Genomic DNA, 22,209 nt, shown 5'->3' with positions numbered 1-22,209 from the left:
CGCAGAGGGAGAGGGAGAGGGAGAGGGAGAGGGAGAGGGAGAGGGAGAGATGATAACAAACTCTAAAGCATCACTGGACACTGATTGCCAGGAACCTAAACTAACACATGACAGGGGGCCATTGTTTCTGCTTAGCCTCTGATGGGCTAAGAAGCAGAGGACACCAGAGGACTTCACACTCTGTCTCTATAGTGACTTTTTTCTTCCATCACAGAATAATGACTAGACAGAGATAAAATTGTTTGCTAAAACAGTGATCACCGGGGAGTGGATCAGATGCCACCCCCTCATCATCCAACTCCTAAAGCATAAACAAACATGGGATAGATCCGAGGAGCTGGGAAGATGACTCAATGGGTTGAGCACTTGCTAGGCAAGCACAGAACCTGACTTTTATCCCTGAGACCTTCTAAAAGAGATTGGCATCCTGTTCCTGGTGCTGGGGAGGCAGAGATAAGAGAATGCCACCCTGGGAGCTTGCTGGCCAGTTACCTTAATTAAGCAGCAAATTCCAAGTCCAAAGAGAGAGCCTGTTCCAAAAATACAGTGGAAAGTGATTGATGAAGCCAACCTTAAATTGGCTTCACCTCCAAACACACATACACAGGTACCTACATACCCTGACACACAGAGAGAAACACACAAGGGAGATTAAAGATGTCTCTCTAACTCTTTCAGGTGCCACTTGTAAGACACTTTTCAATAAGAAATTCTCCTAAAGCTACCTTGAACCCTATAGAATGCTATGTTTTTGTGTATACACACACAGACACACACACACACCACTTATTATCAAGGGAATTGTTTGAGCAATGGGCTTTACACACTACATTATTCAATGGCAGAAATCACATTTACCTCCCCCAAATTCTCACATTATCTTTCCCTTCCCCAGAAAAATTGTCTTTCTTGACCTACAAGAAATCTTGATTCTGGCTCCCCAGGGTGTCGCTTTCTTCAGAATTATGCTAGCAGCAGAAGAAGAAAAAAAGAATCAAATGTCCTTTTGTACCCTGGAAAGCAATCGTAGACCCTATCATCCTCCCCCACCACGTTGCTTATGTAATTTATACATTGGCTCTCAGTGAAATGTCTGCCCATCCACTTTGCATTGGGAAGACAGCATCTGCCGCTCTGACCTTGTTCCTTGTAAATAAGGAAACTGAATTCCCCATCCAGGGGAGAACAGATCACTTTATCTTCGGGATAAATGAGTCAGTCATTTCCCTGTTGTCAAGACGACTTTCTCTTAGGAAAGTTGGGCGGTGGAGTGGTTGTTCTAAATCATGTCGGAGCATCTGCATAGTACATTGAAGTTTTTCTTCCACTTTCCCAAGCCTACACACTTTTCATGGACAGCAATGAAACTATCCAAGCCTACATTAAATCCCTTAGCAATCAGCTAAAGCACAGGAAGTCAGAGGAGCAAACAAAACCCAAAGGAAGACTAACCTGACACTGCTTTCAGCGTTCTTTGGGACACAGAAATGGGAGGAGCCACCAAACAGGGCTGGTGCTAGAAGCTCTTACCCTGCCCCCAAAGCACAAGGAAGAGGAAGAGAGGGACGCTGCCTCACCAGACAGGTGGGTATGCCACCCCCAGTCTCCATTTAGTGCTGTAGAAGTCTGGGGGTGAGGGGAGGTCTGGGAAACTAAGGGATGTGTTCATACACTGTACAGCAGTACACGGCCAAGTAGACACTTAGCATTCCCAATCGCTAGGCTCTGTCCCTAACAGCAAGTGAAGATTAATCCTCAGTTGAAATACTGAGATGCAAGTGAGAATTCCCTCCTGAGTCAGGATTACTGACTCGCTGGGTCTTAACCCACTTTGGATTATCTGAAGGTCTCCCTCATGGAATTCACTACTCCTGAGTGATTTCTACCATTTTTACTTTTTCCTTTCCTTTCTGTTTGTGTTTTTTGTTTGTTTAGTAGTTAGCTTGGGGTTTTTGTAATTCTAATAGTATGAAACAAGGATTTACCTTGTAACCCAGGCCTCAAATTTACAATCCCCCTACCTCTATTTCTTCAATGCTGGACCAATAGGAGCATGCCCATCACCACTTCTGACTGTCCTCCCATCTCTAGAACTTTTCTCAGATTGTCCTCATATATATATGTATGTATATATGTGTGTGTATACATATACATATGTGTGTGTGCCCTATATGTTTATATGTGTATATATGCGTGCATGTATGTATTCTATATGTCTTTATATACGTATATGGGAGGGATGGTCTCAGTTGAGTTAGAAAGAATAGTCTCCAAATTTCTCAGCTTCTTTAAGTTAAACTTTCAGAGCTCCAGTATCATCTGGCTTGCTTTAAGTGTTAAATGCATTTGACTACAAATTAATGATCATCATTAACCTGAGGCTAGCACCGCCTGCGTCCCGCTACTCTGTCATGACCTCTGTGTGTGCTTTTCTTTCCCAGTAGACAAAGCTACTTTAGTAGGTACCTTGTCTTGGTCATATCAACATCATTAGCATCTGCTCTCTGCCAGCCCATTAGAGATTATTAATTAGTGTTGTTCTGAAAAAGAGGTCATGCTGTATGTTATTTTGTGAATAAATCCTTGAATAAATTATTTAAGGTCAGGTCCTAATCTCACCACCTCAGTTTCCTCTGCTGGAAAACAGAATGATGAATCCTTTATAGAATTATTGAAGGAAATCAAATGAGCATATATCAAATGTTTGTAACAATGTGCTGTATTTATTACAAATCATTATTATGTGTTAGCTGACATTATTGCTAACTTTTGCCAAATTGGAAGAATGTGCAGTTCTTTCCTGGCCTAAGCTAACTCATTCTAAAACAGGCTCTGTAGTCTTTAGACCCGACATTAGGTAGGAATGCCTTTTCTTTCTGTACTGACTTTCCAGCTTGTGCTCAAATTTCAAACACACAATGAGAGGGTGGACCGGTCGAATGGAGGTTAGTGCAAAGACTCAAGTCTTGAACAAGTTGGAATCACGGGAAGACTATAGGGCGCACACACCGGGCACTCACACCTTTATTTGAGTTAAGAGCGGGGATGCAGCCTCACCTTGTGGAACTGTGGGGGGTAGATGCGCGCAGCCCCGTGGTTCAGCAGCAGCTGGTAGCAGATCTCAGGCTGTGCAGCAGGACGCACGGAGGTGACCTTCAGCACGTACTGGATAGCAGCACAGCCATTGATATCCATGAGGTTGGCCTCAGCTCCCGCCTCCAGCATCATGTGCATGAGCACATGGTCGCAATTCCAGGCAGCCTTGTGTAGAGGGGACTTGAAGTCATCATCACGAGCGTTGACCTCGGCGTTGTTGTCCAGCAGGGTGCGGCAGATGAGGTGGTGTTCCCTGCTGTACTCCTGCTCCTTGAAGCGCAGGGCCCAGTAGGTGGCAATGGCCAATGGGGTCTCCATGTGGGCGTTCATGCTATCCACGATGGCCCCGTTCTCCACGTAAAAGGCAACCAGCTCGGAGAGACCAAAGTGGGCCGCCGTGTGCAGGGGTGTCTCTTCATCCTGGTTGTTGGTTTTCATGTTTACGTTTGCACCTGTGGAGGAAATTAGAAGCAGACAGATATTTAAACATACAATGTGTTTATGGTTCCTTCATATTCATGACTTTCCTCATGAGGTTCATTGAGCATAACTCTTTCTCACGGGTTCTCTTTAACCTTTGCCTATCACGCCTGACTCCCACCTAGCCATAAAGGGTCATTCCTGACCCTAGTGTAAGTCACTCCTTAAGCCACCACCACCGTCCTCCTGACTGCTAACAAATGCACCCAGAAGAAGAGCTAACAATCTGATCTCTTTCACAAGTCTTGAGCACTGGTCTTCATTCCCTGGTAGATTTAGAAGTAAATGATGTCTATAACAAAACGGTTTATATCATTAAAATGCCAAGCATATAAAAATATAAAATTTTGTGGGCTTTTTTTTTTTTTAATTTAAAGGGTGGAAATAGGTAAAGGAGCTTGCCACTGAAGGCTGACTGCTTGAGTTTGGTATCTGGGATCCATATGGTGGAAGGTGAGAACCAACTTTCACTAATGGTCCCAGTGAGTCCCATGCACATATGTGTACACACACAAATAAGAATAGATAGATAAACATCATTTTAAATTAAAAATAAAGAATATATTTAAAAACTGCAGCTCATACAGGAGACTTTAAAATGTATGAAGATTTTAAATTTAAATTTTTACTTATTTGTGTGAGTGTGCTCACTCCTCTCTATGTACACCCTATGTACGCAGACCTGCCTTGAGCTGGAGTTCCATTTGACTAAGAGCATCCCACTGTGGGTTCTATGAGGAAAGCCCACATCCTCTTCAAAAGTAGCAAGTGTTCTTAACCACTGAACCATCTTTCCAGTCCTTAAAGATTGTTTTAACCATTTTATAAAATAATCTTTCTTCTCTTTCAAAGCAGGTAGATCTAAAGTTTGATGCAAACTAACTATGGTGGCATGAAATTTCCAGCTACACTGGCTGAAGTCACAGTATCGTGGGAGCTATGTCTTTGTGATATAATAAACAGACACAGAGAGAGACACACAGAGAGAGACACAGAGAGACACAGACACACACACACACACACACACACACACACACGCACGCACACGCACACGCACACGCACGCGCACACACACTTTTTAGCACCAAAACAGCTTAAACATCATAGTTCGTATTGAGAAGTGTAAAAATCAGCATTATAGAAACAGTCATGGAGAGAGAGGGAACAGAACTATGACTGGGAGAATGATTTCACAGACAACTGGGCAAACGCAGTCTTAGGCATGATTTCCCTGGACAGCACTTTGGGAATGCCTTCATGAAACCCACTTACTGAACAGAACAGGAAACCAGTGTGCTTTTTATTTTTCTGATAACAAATTTTAAGCGTTAGAATTACCAACCTGAGAAACTAGAAATTTCCTTCTCTGCCTAATTTAAAGAGGTGGACCAAATGAGCCCTAAGGGCCAGCGTCGTAAATAATTGTACTGGAAATTTTCATTGGTCCTCCAAATACAAGATCAAAGAGACTCATCATCATTATCATCAGTTATTGAGGATGGTAGTGTTATTGATATTACAGTCACCAATATTAATTTGGAGTTGAACAATGTACTGCATCATAACCTGTACTTCATGCAGAACCTCATGGAATCTCCCGGCAACTGTGCAGTAGATGCAGTTTTTACCCTAATTTTATAGTTGGAGAAAGTTATCCTTGGGTTAACAATTGCACAAAGTGCACTAAGGTACTGAGCTTGCAAGCAGAAATTTGCAAGCAGGCAGCTGGTTTGAAAAAAAATCCCTTATTAGTATGCTATTCTACCTCATTATTATTTTTTCTGCAGGAAATTTTATATTGCTTGTTATATGAAAACCAGATGTAGTAGAGATGCCATTGCATTTTATAAATTTAAAATCAGCTTTCTCACATGAATGGCTCCTTCTTGGCCTTATTTACAGCATCCCCTGATTATTCAGAATATACTTAAAGAAGGAAACTCTCCCACAAGCTGTGTCTGGTTAAGAAATCAACTCTCCAGTGAGGTTTCTCCAGCACGGCTTAGCACATACTGGGGCTTCTCACTTGCAGGAGGCAGAATTGTAATCAAAGCCATTCTTTCTGGGCCCGTGTTCATCAGTATTCTGACCCGGAAGGGTTCTTTCCTTTCTGGTCAGGTTTCTGCTCCTAGGTGAGATAGGATGAATACAAATGTCTTTCTGGAAGCCATATGCAGGGTCACTTCAGCTGCAAGAGAGTTTCCAGTAAGAAAGAGAATCAAAGAGTCAGGAGGAAAATTTTACAGGCCAACTTAGAGGGAACCACAGCCTTTGGGCTTTTTTTGTAATGGACTTGAACTTGTACTCTTGGCCCTTCAGTTATCTTGGGATAACTGAATGCATGGTAGAGTTACCTTCTCTGAGCTGGAATGTCTCACTTTTAGAATTGAATTTCTTTCTCCAGCAAGAACTTTCCAAAAGAATGTATAGTGTTTTTTAAATTTTAGATTCTTGATTTCTTCAAGAAATTAGAGTTCAGAGGCTCGGTGAGGGAACTTTCAGGAGTGCTTTTTAGCAGGAAGATACAAGGGATTATTTTTCTTTTCTTTCTTTTTTTATTAGATATTTTCTTTATTTACATTTTAAATGTCATCCCCTTTCCTAGTTTCCCCTCCAAAAACCCCCTATCCCCTCCCTCCTCCTCCTGCTCCCCAACCCACCCACACCTGCTCCTTGTTCCTGGCCCTGGCATTCCCCTATACTGGGGCATAGAACCTTCACAGGACCTAGGGCCTCTCCTCCTATTGATGACCGACTAGGCCATCCTCTGCTACATATGCAGCTAGAGCCACAAATTTCACACTGTTTTCTTTGATTGGTGGATTAGTCCCAAGGAGCTCTGGGGGTACACATAAGTGGATGCTCACAGTCATCCATTGGACGGAGCACGGGGTCCCCAATGGAGGAGCTAGAGAAAGTACCCAAGGAGCTGAAGGAGTTTGCAGCCCCATAGGAGGAACATTAGTGGATTTCTTTTCAACAACTTCCTAAGCTAATCTTCCTGCAGTGATGATGAAGAGGACAGTCTGAAATCCCAGCGTTTGCAGGTGTGGCCAGTTTTCTCTGCAGTCTCTGAAAGAGAATCTGTCTCATCTTTGGTGCTGGCTGCCGAGCCTCGGTGGCACTTTGCTTGTAGAAGTGTTCCTTCAGTCTTCAGCTCTATCTCTACATTTCTTCATCTGTGTCTTCATAAGGAAGAACACTGCACATCCTCCAACAGGTCCATCCCACTCAAGAATGGCTTCACTGTTATTAGTGATGCCATCTGCAGTCATGCTGTTTCCAAGCACATCCACAGGCTAATATGTTAGATATTTGGGCTTCTATGAATTTTTTTTGAGGAATTTGACTCAAGCTCATAATATAGCAAATGCAATATGATATATACAAATATATCTGCACAGCTTCAATATTATTATAATCATATCCCTGTTGATGATGCAAATAACACCTCTCACTCTTGCTCTCTCACTCCTTCTCTTCTGAGATCATGTCTCACTAATATAGCCCAGGCTACCTCTGCATGCTGGGTGCTGGGATTAAAGGCATGTACCACCATGCCCTGGTGGGAAAACAAACATTTCTTGATGTGGAAGAGCTCCCTGCCCTCCTACTCTCTTCCCAGTTAGAATTTCATCCAGCCATAGGCAACTCTAGCTGCCTTCATCAGCCTCTTCATAAGCAAGTACCATCTTTACTTCTGTTTAGTCTACCAGTTGTATGCAGAACTCTAAACCAGATGGTTTGGTCTCCTTTTCTAAGTTTGAACACAAGAACCATGAGGAAATATCTCTGGTTTGCTTCCTTCACCCGACATCCAGTTGTGAGTCTTACTACTCCTGTTCTTTTTGCTGGCGCTGGCTCTCAGCATAAGCTGTCCACAGTTTGTCCTTTCTATGAGTAGTAGATAATTCATGGGAGTTTCTCTGACTTCTGAATGAAGCAGCTGCACTACATCTTTCAGTTTCATTAAACAGGATGAATGAATGCTGCTGGACCAGCTTATATGTCAGTAACTCACGTGGGAGGGTTCTCATTAAGCCACGCCTTCATCAGGAATGAAACTTTGAGTCCGGTTAACTGCAATCAATCTGGTACATGCACAGTGAGAGCTCATTGTGCTTTAATGTTTCCCCCTAGATTTTGAGTAAGTTAGATGTGGTATAATACTTGTATTCCTTTTAAAATTTGCTCTCCTAATCATTTCTATGCTACTAAATTGTGACTTTAAAGACTATTTAAAATAATTAAGTAATGATCCATGAAGCAAATGTGCCTTACTTTGGGTCTTCTTTTTTTTTCTTTCAAAATTTTGATCTTATAACTAACACTAGTAATAATAAGTAGGTAGAAATTTTAGTATTGCTTACTTGTAATAAATTTATGAAAACAGAATTATAAAGCAGAGATGTCTGGTGTGTTTGGCATATTTATGAATTATATTTACATTTATCCCACTGATACAGTGGAGTAGATATTTCTGCTATCAGTGTGTTACACATTTTTAAAATTTTATGCTAATTCTGAAAGTTAAAAATACCATTTCTTATAGTTTTGAATTTATTTAGTCACCTTATAATTATTAACTCTTAAAATCTTTTCTTTGATTAATCATCCAAACAGTCTTGTTTGCGTATAGAACTCTGAGTGATTTGCATTTGTATGAGTTCTCCAATGGAGATCTAAGTGTATAGTATCCTAATGGAATATCTTCTTAGCCATTTTAGCTTGAGTTCTCATAAATATGGTGATAATGACTTTAGTCAGTTTTTCCTTGTGGGTTGTTTTATTGCTTATTTTCTTTGCTTTTGCATTACAATGGTCTACTACTACTTCAAGGTCCAATGACTTTCCAGATTAATTAAAATCTAGCCTTTTCCCCCAGGGGGTATTTAACATTTGCTTGCTCTTGGGTTTATTTTGATCTACATATGGATTTAGGAAGACTTTAAATCTCCATGGAGTTTTTATGCACAGAAACATGGCCTCTTGATAGGCAGTGGTGGCTCAGGCCTTTAATCCTAGCTCTCAGGAGGCACAAGCAGACAGATCTCTGTGAGTTCAAGGACAGCCAGGATTACACAGAGAAATCCTGTCTCAGGAAGGAAGGAAGGAAGGAAGGAAGGAAGGAAGGAAGGAAGGAAGGAAGGGAGGGAGGGAGGGAGGGAGGAGGTTTCTTTAAAAGGATTGTTTTACATTCTCATAAGGTACATCCCCAAACGTTTGCAAGTATTTTCATTCTAAGTGAGCAGGGTAAATCATTCAGGGATGAAATAACTTTTCACAGTGGGAGAGCCTACCGAAATCCTTGCTGTAAGACTGTCTTCAGAAGGAAGCTTCAATGGCAGCGAAGGAGATAGATACAAACTGACTTTTACCCCAAGTAGCAAAGAATGAGATAGTTTTAAAATCTGTCAGTGGGCAAAGGACTGTAATTCATGTGCACTAAGAACCGGGCAGACAGATGAGGTAGAGCAGAGACTGGAAAGGAGAGTGGGGCTAGTCACAGAATGGGGATCCAGGCTCAAAGGACACTGGGCCTCCAACAGGAATTTACAGTGTGGTCAAATGCTGTGTACTCTGTTCTGCTGTAGGCTGAATTTTATTCTTTGAGGAATGACGCTCTCAAAGGAGAAACAGGTTAGGAAAGTTCTGAGCACACAAAACCAAAACCACCCTGATTTTTATTATAGCTGCATTCCCAGAAATGCCCGTATTTCTCTAAAATGCCAAAGTGTTTTGCATTTATATGTAAAATGGAGTTAGCTTATATCTCTATTGTGTTACTGCATCCAAATATCTATTATTACAATAGCACTAAATTTTGGCTTTTTTTTTCTAAATATGCAATAATCAAGCATATAAAATTAAATAAGTGTTAAAGCACACAGATGACTTGCCTCTATCTGGAAGGTTTTACTCTTTGCCATAAGACAGAGTTTTCGAAAACACCCAACTCAATCCTCCTTGCTTGTCCACTTACAGATAAAGCTTCCATTCTAAAGTGGATGTTTTCTAATTATTTTGAATATTGCCTTTGCTTGAATGATAAACAAGCTAAGGTAAATTTCTTTCTGTGAGCTGACATATTTTTACTGCTTTAAACAACTACCAGACTCACAGTGACTAAGGTAAACTCCAGAGGTAGCCAAGGTAGACCCCGAGAGGTCAGAGGATCCTATCTGCTACCTCTCTCTGGCCCTATCCTGTGGCTTGTGAATGGATGGGAGGACTTTGTGCAGCCTCTCTGTGGTGTATGCTTCTGGCTGAAAGCAGGCGAGCCCCAGCCAGAAAGGACCGAGAGGAGTGTGATTTTAAATCAAGTTTGAGTTCTTAGCCAGCCCTGGTTATCTAACTTTTGAATTGAGACTGAAGGTTTTTCTGAGATGGGCAACCTTTTGTTACCTAAAATTTAGTGGAAGTAACATGAGTTTGCTACATTCCACAGTAGGGGAGAAATTAGAGCTCCAAAATAATGATTTAAAGAGACACCAGAATAAAAAACAGAAGCATTTCATGACTATATTACATGTATCATACATGATCTAGTTATAGTCGCCCATGATCAATGGAATTTTTAAGTAGGATAACTCTTGGTCTACTTTTAAATAAGTCAGGACTCTGTGGCCAGGCATCTGTTGGCATCCTAGATTAAGAATATCCATTAAAGCTGAGCCTTAAGGCACAACCTGCAATACCAGCTCCTCGAGAATTGGGAACACAAGACAAGGTCAGCTGGAGAGGCAGACTGAGTGTAAGCCCAGGCAGGGCACCTCAGGCCTTGATATTTACTAATATACTTAATAAATAAAGTAAAAAGACTGCCTAGTATGTATGAGATTGTCGTTTTAATTCCATAAGGATGGCATTTACTAATTTTTAAAATTTTGAATATTATAAAGAAATGGAAGTTGGCCAAGTTTTGTTCCTTAACAAATAACCAACTTTTACTTAATGTTTTATGATTTACTATTTTTATTGGCAAAGCTTCATATATCATAAAGATGTGGTTACATTTACATTTTTCGTTATTTTTTTCTAAGAAAAAGAGTTGTCTACTTCTCCAAAGGAGTTCATATTTTAATCTATCCTTTTGAAATAATATAGTTTTAGATTAAATATTTTCTGATAAATTGGAAACTATAAAGCCATCCTTTAAAAACAAATTCTTATTTGTGTTGGGTCACTCTACACAAACTAGGGTCATATTGGAAGTGGGAAGCTCATTTGAGAAGATGCTCCTACCAGATTGACCAGTGGGAGTGCCTGTGGGATATTTTCTGAATTAATGTGGATGAGTCCAGTCCACTGTTGGCAGTGGCATCGTGCCCTGGATTTAAAAAAATGTCCTTGATTAAAAAACAAAACAAACAAACAAACAAAAAAACAGACTGAGTAAGCCATGTGTCTTACTTAGTCAGGGTTTCTATTCTTGCACAAACATCATGACCAAGAAGCAAGTTGGGGAGGAAAGGGTTTATTCAGCTTACACTTCCATGTTGCTGTTCATCACCAAAGGAAGTCAGGACTGGAACTCAAGCAGGTCAGAAAACAGGAGCTGATGCAGAGGCCACGGAGCGATGTTCTTTACTGGCTTGCTTCCCCTGGCTTACTCAGCCTGCTCTCTTATAGAACCAGCCCAGAGATGGTTCCCACCCACAAGGGGCCTTTCCCTCTTGATCACTAATTGAGGAAATGCCTTACAGTTGGATCTCATGGAGGCATTTCCTCAACTGAAGCTCCTTTCTCTGTGATAACTCCAGCTGTGTCAAGTTGACACACAACTAGCCAGTACACCATGGGAGGCAGTCAGTCCTGCCTCCAGGTTCCTGCCTTGGGTTTCTGTCCTTACTTCCCTTGGCAGTGGTCTATGACCTGGGGTTTCTAAGCTGAAATCAACCCTTATCTTCTTCAAGTTGCTTTTGGTCATGGTATTTTACCACAGGGTCTGGAACCCTAACTCGGATGCTACCCACTCATTATCAAGCTACCACCATTGATGAGAAATCCCTTCTTACCACTTTTCAGCCACAGTCCTCAACGATACAAATGAAATCACAGCAATTTGGTGGCCTCCCCTTTCACGTCATCTTAAGTAACTATTCTTTTATTTCAAATGGTAATAGGATGAAGCGTTTATGGTGCCATAGATTACGGTGACCCGTGACACGTATGAGCATACAAAGGAAATATTAATTCAGATGGATAGTACAGGTCTCAGGAAGAACCTATTGCATTTACTGACTTCATAAGGGTTTAGTTCCCAGCTGGCTGGCTGCTTTACTGGAGTTAATTCATCTTAGTGCTTTTCCATTCATTCTCACTGGTGTGAGCTACACCTGCTTCGGTTTAAGGGTGGCAGGATACATCCATCCATGCAGGTAAAACATAGCATGTTTGTCTAGTTGCCCCTTTACAAATATATGAAAGAAATCTACTTTGGAGCACTCCCAGGCACTTTCCATACTGTTTCTCACTTATTAACACTTATATTATTTTCAGGAGACCTCTTATTCCAAGGTTGGAGCTCATTTCTTTCCTGTTCAGAGCTCTTCATTTTCCTTGAGTTCTAGAATTGTTCCTCAGGTCTGCTTCTTTGTCAAGGATGCAGTTTTGTACAGGGTCAAGATTGTCATTAACTGCCATCAAAGCATATTTTCACTTACCTGCTTTATTCTGGTTTCAATTGTGTCCCTTCGGTCTACAATCTACAGCAAATATACCCCCTTATATTTTTCATAGCCCTGTCTTAAATGAAACCTCAAGTGAAAGATTGTTGTCCTTAAGGTCCCATTACCCTAGAACTTGCATTTTCTGTGGTGTGAAGTCAAAACTCATTTCTCCCATTACCACAGAAACCGACACCTCTTCATTCCCTGTAGACTGTCCTTTAAAGTGTATGTCACACACTGGGGTTGCTTTTATCCTTTCTTATCAGTACTTTCACCAACTACAGTGACTTCTCTATTTCACAGAATACCGAAGGTTCTGGTTCACTCTTTCTTTTCCCTCTACCCTGACACTGTTCTAGGAGCCTTTGTGGGTAACCCACCCAACAGACTCTCTGTTACAGTGGTTGATTCTTCTGGGGGAAAATTTCATCACCATTATCAAGCACCTGCATGGCCTGCCTGTTGAAGATTCTCTGCTAAATGCTTACCCGTGTCCACCCTGTTAGGCTCACTTTGAGTCCCTGGATAATGTTTTCCAAGTGACCTTAGCTAAGTTATTCAACTTTTCTTTGATTCCCAACATAGGCTAAGCTCTCCTTAGGACAGGATTTAATCAGGATAAGTTAAGTGTGTTTCTGTAGCAACATTCAAATGCCTGAGGCTTAAAGCAAAGGAAGTTCCTCACTCTTGTCCCCGAGGCAAAGTAGCTAGAGGGGCAGGAACAGTTTCCTTCTTGGTGTGTTAAATTTGACATTATTTATTATCATTATTAAATATCCAGGGGTGGTGAGTTTTAAACAGTGAAATAGAGGGTTCTGGATGTCCGGGAGGTGAGGCAGGCTGGAAAATCTCAAGTGAACACCTTTGGATGGTATTGAAACCACGGGACTGGATGGGCACAGCCATATTTGAGTTTAGACCAGAAAACCTGTAGCAATGCGCTAACACTTCCCTGTACAACAGAGAAAGAGATGCCGTCCTTGTGGCTGCCGGCACTGAAGCAAAGCACGGGCCGGGCCCAGCTGTCAGCTCAGCTCTGTCCTTGTAGCTGACCATGCTCCTCCACAGTTGCCTCTTCTTAGAGAAGGCATCCTGCCAAAGCCCAGCTGAGGTGTGCTTGCCTTAACCGCATGAGAACAGGAAGCAGAGATAGCAAACTAGTTCCCTGAGACTCCTGAAGCAAATCTTTTTCATATCAAGGCTTACCTGCCGGCTTCCTCACAATATTGCTTCTCGTCCCCTGGGAGGCAGATGTTTTTCAAACAGCCTATGTTTATTTATCATTTTGTTTATTTTAAGGTTACTGAACCTGAAAGAAAAGATATCTTTCTAGATGTGCAGCTGGAAAACAAGATGCCAGCACTGACTGCGCTCAGGCATCTTATGTTTACTTCATTTTCTTTTATCTTTTTAATTCCAAAACCCACTGATTAAAATTTAGCCAAGTAACCAGAGATAAGAGTGAATAGCTCACACTCGTGGAAAATGGGCTGTTATTATGCAGTCTTGCATTCATCTTGTGGGGCACATGAAGTGAGACCGTATCTTCCCTTGAAACTGTTGAAATGCTTTTCTGTAGAAATGAATGCTATTATTGCCATTCAACTGAAAAAAAGAGCCTAATCCAGAGGAACTTAAAAAATAGCTATGAATTTGAAGGAAAAAAAAAAAACAGAATATAGGCTTTTTACTTTACCCAGGGACACAATTCTGCTCTGGTGGCTTTCGGAGTAAGAGGAAGCATGGCCCCAGTGCAGAGATGGAGTTGAGTAGCCATGTCTGCATTGATTTAGGACAGGATGCCGACATGGTATGAAGATGAGGGGTGGGGGTGGGGGGCGGCACCGAGGTGGCAGAAAGCATCACAGGATAAGGAAACAGCTGAGTAACCACACATTTCCTTCTCAGAGGCAGCGATAGAACTAAAATCTTGGTTGAAAAATTTTGTGTCTGTTGGAGCCGCCAGTGTTTTGATCGAGGGCTCTTTTAGTCCATGAGCATTATCTGGTGTGTTCTGTAACCACTGCATTACCAAAGATCTGCTTAAGCGCTCTCTCTCTCTCTCTCTCTCTCTCTCTCTCTCTCTCTCTCTCTCTCCTGTGTGTGTGTGTGTGTTATTGGAGTTGAACATAGGGTATCATGTAGCACTCTATAGCTGAGATACAACCAATCTTATTTTAAACTTTTTATTTTAAGAATAAATAAGTTAGCAACTAAAACAAGCACCACCATAAGAAACATCTAGAATAGTATTCGATAAAATTTGGATCCAATAACATTTGGCTAACTTATTTATTTAAGATACAAAATAGTGTGTTTTATTATGACACAGATATACTTACTACACATCCTTCATTGTATCTTGTTTATCCCCATGCTGTCGTGCTATTTCCCTCTTCCCCCACCCACCCACACAGTCCCCCTTCTGCCCTTACTTTCTGTACATATATGAAACTCACACATGATGAAAAAAGTCAACATTTTTATATTACTCCCTGGCCTCCTTGCTTCTTTTTGTAAAAGTGATTTTTTTTTTTTTTTTTGGATAAGATTCTCATTTCAATCTATAGGTTTTGAATAAAAGCAGATTGTCTTCCCAACCTGCAAGAGGAGATCCTTTCCCCTGACTGATGCTCTTTCCAGGGGCTCCCTGAGATGGTAGCAGGGAGCGAGACTGATTTATACAAAACCTCATGTTCTTGCTGCACTAAATGAGGGTTTCTCCTTTACCTATAAGCCCACATCATTATTCTAGATCAGCATTTCCCAAATTCTGTTCTATGACATATTAATACTGTGTGGTATATTTAACAGAACTCTGTGATTAGATAAATGTGTGTGTTCTGGGCAACTTTGTACAGGCCCATGTTATCATGCACAAGACTGGAGGGAAGCTGATGTCTTTAACAAGAGCCTACCCAGAATAATTTGGTCATTCGTCTGTCTTTTGTACCACACCTGCTAGCCACACAATACAGTGGACTTTGGAGCATTTATTCCTAGACAGAAGCAAAGATGTCACACAGACACAACACAGAAAGAATGATCCAGACATGGTGCAGGGTCACTTGCAGGTATGAGGGTCTTGGGGTCTTGCTTGTTTCACCATTCCCTCCAATGCTGAATTGCTTGACCTATTAACAGTGTCTTCAGTAAACTGGTGAGAGCCAAGATTCAAGGGGCTTGTCACTCCATCTCTGTTCTGCACAACTAGTTAAGATCTTAACTCAGGAAACCTTGCTACAGAACTTACATTTTTAGAAGTCACTTTTCAGAGTTTAGATTGTCACAACCAAGACAGTTGTGCCCACTGCCCACCCTGATCCAACCAGAAATGTTGGCAAAGGAGGACGTGCCACCGACCTGCTTTTCCCTTATCAGAATCACCGGAGAATTCAAGTTCATTGAGGGACATGCAGGTTATAGTGGAGGCAAACATTCTTTGAGCAGGGCAACAGCAAAGTCCAGGACAGTCCCAAGACTAATGTACCTTACCAGTCACCCTTTCTAGGATAAGTGAGACAGCACCACCTAGTGTCCAGCACAGGTACTCTGCATTGAGGTCACTATGAACACTATCTGGTTTTTACAAGTTAAGCTCTTTGCTCCCAAATTTGTTTTAAGTGGTTCAACGGAGAGAATACAGTTAGCCTCATGAGATGGTTTTCAAAGTTAAGGGGAGTGTAGACAAAATTCCAGGTGTGCCATAAAACACCATGTATGATAAGGTTTTGGTTTTCTCTCTCCTTTTGGCAAAGCTCTATAACCCAGCCTGGCCTAGAACTCGGCATCCTCACAGCCCAGTCCCCCAAGCACTGGCACTGCAGGTCTGTGCCATCACACCTGGATTTCTTACAATTATTGTTAAGTCCAGTCTGTGATTTCCTAGGGTTCTTCTGACCTTATCTACAGTGATTCAACCTTCCTTACAGAGAGCAGATTCTGTTTTTACTTCTATCATGCCCCCTTCTTAACTAAGTCTGACCTTGTCCATTGGAAAAAGGTGTGTGTGGGGGGAGGTGTACCAAAATCCTAAATCCACAGTGAACAAAGGCTAAGGATGCTGTGTTGAGGATCTCTGGTGGTATTGGCTAAGAACTCCTCTCACTGCTGCAGGGGCAGGGAAGGGGGTTGTCTCAGAAAAGGCAAGTGTCTGCTTTTCTTCAGTTCCCAGGGGCCTTTCCAATGAGTAGAAATGTCTTAAGAGCAGGCATGCACCTCATACTTTTGCCATTTTCCCTCCTTGTGAGTTTTCTCACTTGGATTAGTAAAGAGCTGAGATGAGAGTCTCGGGGTCTTGTGGATTTAACGGGTACCTCCAAACCTGGGCCCTGGAGCACCTGATGGAATTGTTAGATTATCTTCTGTCCTCCAAACCTGAGCCCGGGAGCACCTGATGGAATTGTTAGATTATCTTCTGTCCTCCAAACCTGGGCCCGGGAGCACCTGATGGAATTGTTATGGGCCCTGGAGCACCTGATNATGGAATTGTTAGATTATCTTCTGTCCTCCAAACCTGGGCCCGGGAGCACCTGATGGAATTGTTATGGGCCCTGGAGCACCTGATGGAATTGTTATGGGCCCTGGAGCACCTGATGGAATTGTTATGTGCCCGGGAGCACCTGATGGAATTGTTATGTGCCCGGGAGCACCTGATGGAATTGTTATGTGCCCGGGAGCACCTGATGGAATTGTTATGGGCCCTGGAGCACCTGATGGAATTGTTATGGGCCCGGGAGCACCTGATGGAATTGTTATGGGCCCGGGAGCACCTGATGGAATTGTTTCGATTCTTCTGTAAGTCATGACTTGCAGAGCTTACAAAGAGAACAGTGCCTTTCTGCTTCCAAATCTGATATCTCTCTGCTAAATGGTGTTTAAAGTGTTCACAGGATAATGAGGTCCAGGCTCCTCTAAACAAGGAAAAATTATAGAAGCACTGATGGAAAAAAATAAAGTCATTCAGGCCCGAGAAAATGTCAACCTTTAATTTCCGGTTCTAGATGCTTCTAGCTATAAGGCACCCAGATAACACACCCAGTCTGAAAGCTTAGAGAGGAAGCTGCCTTGGCTGTGAAGGGGGAGCTTAAACTCAAGAAAGCCTGCCAGGAGAGGGGACTGATCTTGAGGATGCTGGAGACTCCTGTTGGCAACACCTCACAATTTGTAATTTGAGAAAATATCCTAGAATAGTCTTGTAGGTAAAAATAATTGGCAATTGGATTGCTAATGGGTACCGCTTAAAAAGAAGCAGCTTAGTAACAAGTGAGTTTAGAGGCAGGGGTTTGCTTGGCAACGGGCTGCATCTGTTGCTTAGCATCTTACAGGGTCTCCTTGCTGGAAGTCAGAGCTTCCACTCACACCCACCCAGCTGTTTTTGTTACTTAATATCTTGCAATTCCTCCTCGCTGGAGGCAGTAATTTGGAAATTGATCAAAGAGGTGTTTTTAATTACAGAGTTTAATTTTAAGGAAAATGAATAAATGGATTTTTAATATAACTTCTTCAATCACTTCCCTCTGCCTCCTTGTATTGTTGCAGCAAATCAGAAAACCCATATAAAGGCATTATCCTGTCAAAAAGGACTGAATTGTTCTCCCTTAGGTTGTCTGCTTACAAAACTAGATCTTCTGTGTGCTAGAAAATGATGAAGTGGGAATAAATGATTGCTTTGGGGGAGCCAAAGATGCATCAACTGTTTGTGTGTGTGTGTCCTTTAACTAAGCACATTTACCCTGCCCAGCCGACATCCAAAACACCTCATGGTGGGTGACTTATAATGGTTAAGCGTCCCAGATCAGGTCAAGGAAGCACAAAGTTTCTGTAGAATTCTTTAATCAGTCCACCGCCTCAGAAGGGAGAGCGGCATACATTTTGCATTGAGGCACAGTAGGACCAACCAACATGGACTTGGTGAAAACAGCCCTGAGCCTGCTCAGATGAGACAAGCCAGGTGAACCTCTTTTAACTTCTCTTGAGTTTCTGATTTCTCATCTGTGAGATGAGGAAAATAACATGCACTTCTCACAGTTGTCAGAGGATTAAATGAAACATTTTATTCTAAAGTCCCTGACATATCCATACCATACGTGCTTAATCTACGTTCTTTTCCTTCCCATTTTCTCCTCCGCGTGCATATATGCTGGCAACATCAATTTCTTTTATGTGTAGAGCCGATGCTGTTAACTTTATTAAGCCAGCTTTTTCCATTAAGCATTTATCCTTATTCATTAGCTTGGAGGACTGGCGCACAAAGATATTAAATTATTTACTCAAGTTTAATGAATGAAATTGAAAACCTTTTTTCCCCTGCTTAGCATGAATGTGCCCTTTTCAGTATGCAGAGCCCTGTTGCATTTATTCAGGAGCTACTGCTAAGGCTTAGTTTGGAACACAGGATTAATGAGTGCGGAGACATGGCGTTGGTCACCATGGCGACCAAGCTAACATTGCTCTGTTCCAAGCTCAGGCAAGGAATGTAGGATGCTTAGCTCTGGCCTGAAGTATAGAGCAGGGTGTTCTTTTTCATATATCTGACTCCCCGTTGCTGTTTCCAATTACTCCTTAATTCCCGGGGGGGGGGGATAAATAAAAAGAACATCCCTGGTTCTTTGAAGGCTTTGCTTCTTTAGCTACCTAACCTCCTTCCTAAATACATTTATCTTCCCATCAGCTTCTATAGATTCAGACACCTGAGTGTTGCATTTCGCTTTAGTATAGAAGAGCCCACCATTCGTTTGGGTGTCTAATAAACACACGCAGGGATGACCCAGGACCCTGGCCTCTCAGATGTTGGACCCCGTTCTCATCAGTGACTTTTCCCTCCCTTCTAACTCCTACTTACTGTCCAGCATGGATTGCGCCATTTCTGAAGCTAGTTGGTCCCTGGCAACCATCCACTCACATGTCCAATTCTCTGACATTACCGTCTCTCTTTACATCTGCCTAGCATACCATTGCCTATAGCCATCTTGAGAGCTTGCAGGATGTTCTTCCTACAATCTCTTTGCCCCTTAGGAGTTCCTTACTTTCATCCCATCCCCTCCAGATAATTTTATGCCCTACCATCCCATCCTCTCTGCTGCCCAAATTTCCAATTCCCTCCCTTTTTTATCACAGCACCCGCTTACACTAGATGTGATGGTGGCAGTGCCTGCTTCCAAACAGCTGAATGCCATTTGGCAAGAACCGCACTGTGGCTATGACATCTTCAGAACAAGCCTGGTACCAACACAGAGGTCAGTGGAGAGGTTTAGCTGGCCCCTCCAGGCGGTCCAGCATTTGTCTTTCTAACTTATTTCTCATGCTCTATAGTCTTTACCCCAAACACTTTTCTCTCAGTCTTAAATCCTTGTGCTGAGCCGATCTCTTTATGACTTGATTTACTTAGACAATGCAGTGCAAATGGAGACTCCTTCAGACCCTGACAACCACACAACAAAGTCTCCATCCTCCCGCATTTTCACTGTAGGGTATGGGAGAAGTGGGGTTTTCCTCTCCAGAGGCAATCTTATTGCTTTCTCTGGACCGTGGAACCTAAACTTGTCAGACACCTCACACCCCCACCCACCTCTTTCTGTCTTCAAACTCTGAACACCAAGTAGAATTTCCATTAATATTTTTGTTTGTTTATGTTCAGGTGTTTCATAAAAAAAGAAGAATCGCCCTCTTGCCTACCCTTCATAATACTTTTTAAGTTTTTTTCACCTCGCTTTTAGCCATCAATATCTTCAGTTCTGTTCCTGTCTCTTAATTTTTGCAATATTTAACACCATCTGTGACACCAGATCAACAGAGATCTCCTAATCCCCAACTCACTGTATCTCCTAGTAACACTGAATGTCTCTGACTTCTCTCTCTGGCAAGTAAATTCTCATGGGAAAGAAATGAATGCAATAAGCCAAAAACTGAATACAACTGTTCCGGTACTGGTACTGGCAAGGTTTTAAGTACACTGGTCCCTCAAGCACTAGCCCTTGTTCTGGGTTGAAGATTAAATATAGACCTGACAGTCAACATGCAAAAGGTACTACTGTGCATTTAGCTATGCTGGGGAAAAGATCTGTCCTCCTGAAACCCACAAGTAGACATTAATCAAAGAAGTAAGCAAAGATAAGTATGATAAAAGAAAATGACAATGTCCTGTGAGAGCCTAACAATGTCTGATGGGAATATGGAACATAACACGCAGCTGTAATGGTGCGCATGGAAAATGGACTTCAGAATGGAAGGCTATTTTCAAGGCTCACGCAGGAGTAGCTTTTAGCACTGTAAAAAGGAGAGGGTAATATCCCAGAGTGGAGGTAGATTTACTGTGGTTGCACTACCTGTGACCCATCACCGAGAATACTGGCAATTCTACCTTGATCCTCTAGGAAGAAGCCAGTCAGATTTTTCCTTTGGAGAATCTAACCAGTAAAAAAAAATTTGAATGACTAATCTAGCCAAATCTTATAGAATGAGTGAAGCTAATAATGTATAAACTTTACTTGAAATTCAGTCATTCCATCTTACATACAGAGAGGCAGCCAAGGATTCTAAGACAATCCAGAAAGCAAGCACAAAGGTAAAACCTATCCAGGACAGGAAATTAGCAAAAGGCAGGCGCAAGAGTAAAGCCAGGGAACTAATATTCAAATGATAAAAATTCACACACACACAAAAACAACTTTAAAAAGCAGGAAAGAATTCATGCACAAAAACACTTGAAATGGACAGAGAAGTACTGAGTGGGTTGGAAGGACCTGGGAAAGCACACTAAAGCAAATGCATGCCAGCAGATCTTTGTGAATTTTCAGAACAAGGGTGGGAAGAAAACCCTAAATGCAACAGGAAAGAGTACCACAGGTCACTGAGCAAAGGCTGAAAGGCTTCAGATTTGCCACCAACATCTTGAAAAACAGAGGCTGTGGGGGAATGCTTTCATCACGCTAGAGGGAAATAACTATGAATCCGGGCTTCTCTGTCAATCAAGGAAGATTGGTGTTTATCATCTCCAGCGTGAGTTCTCAGAGCTCTTGTTAAGGATTTGGTCAGCTCAAAAAGCAACAAACTAAAAAGAAAGAAGAAGAAGAAGAAAAAGCATGATTCAGGGAGAGAGGAATCTGACCTAAGCAGGGGAGGGAGACCTGGATGTCAAAAAAAGATCCCCAGGGTGACAGAGGTTCCCAGGACAAGACATGAAGGCTTTAGAAGGGACTCCTCCTCCTGGAACATGAAGTTGATTAAAATATTGGCTGAGGTTAAATATTTTTGTAATAAAAACCAACCAACCAAACAAAAACAACGCAACTTATACCAAGAAAAAGGCTTAAAATATCAACAAGTCATCAAAATCTAAGCAAAAAAAAAAAAAAAAAAAAAAAAAATCTAAAAAAAAAAAAAAAAAAAAAAAGACAAAATACTAATTAAAAGAAGACATTGTTATTCTAATTTGTGGTGAGCTTTGGGTTATAATGTAACTCATCAGGGACCTGGGGCCTGAGAAGGACCTAGTGCAGGTAGGTGTCATATGACTCTCCAAAGACAAAAAGGACATAGGTCCTAATCATGCCTCTCTAATTTTGATTGTCACAGAACTTACACTGTTACATCTTCTCTGTTCTCAAACGTAAATAAGTGACAGTTGTTTGGCAATATGCAAACTCTAGGCTAACCAAACTAGAGAAGCAAAAGCAGCTGCCTCTAAGGAAAAAAAGGGCATTGCATCTTTCATAATGAACCTTGAATGTAATATCTTAATATTTTTCAAGTAGCACATTATCCTATCTCCTGTATTACATGCATTTCTGGATTTCTTCAATTTCTTGTGATTTTATAAATCATCTTCTTTTTATTTGATTTTTATGTATATGAGTACACTGTAGCTGTTTTCAGACACACCAGAAGAGGGCATTATCAGATCCTGTTACAGACACTTGTGAACCACCATGTGGTTGCTGGGAATTGAACTCAGGAAGAG

General features: G+C 41.8%; 1 protein-coding gene across 1 annotated transcript in view; it reads right to left on the bottom strand.

Annotated features, from left to right (window-relative positions):
- The window catches only part of Asb4 (ankyrin repeat and SOCS box containing 4), a 43,536-nt gene that overhangs the window by 6,660 nt on the left and 14,667 nt on the right, over positions 1 to 22,209 (bottom strand). Inside the window, exon 4 of the mRNA XM_021165306.2 lies at positions 3,058 to 3,548. Within this exon, the coding sequence (XP_021020965.1) occupies positions 3,058 to 3,548 (491 nt within the window). The remainder of the gene's footprint in view (positions 1 to 3,057; positions 3,549 to 22,209) is intronic.

Source organism: Mus caroli, chromosome 6, assembly GCF_900094665.2.
Source record: "Mus caroli chromosome 6, CAROLI_EIJ_v1.1, whole genome shotgun sequence".
NCBI lineage: Eukaryota > Metazoa > Chordata > Mammalia > Rodentia > Muridae > Mus > Mus caroli.
This window is presented reverse-complemented; position numbering and strand designations above follow the sequence as displayed.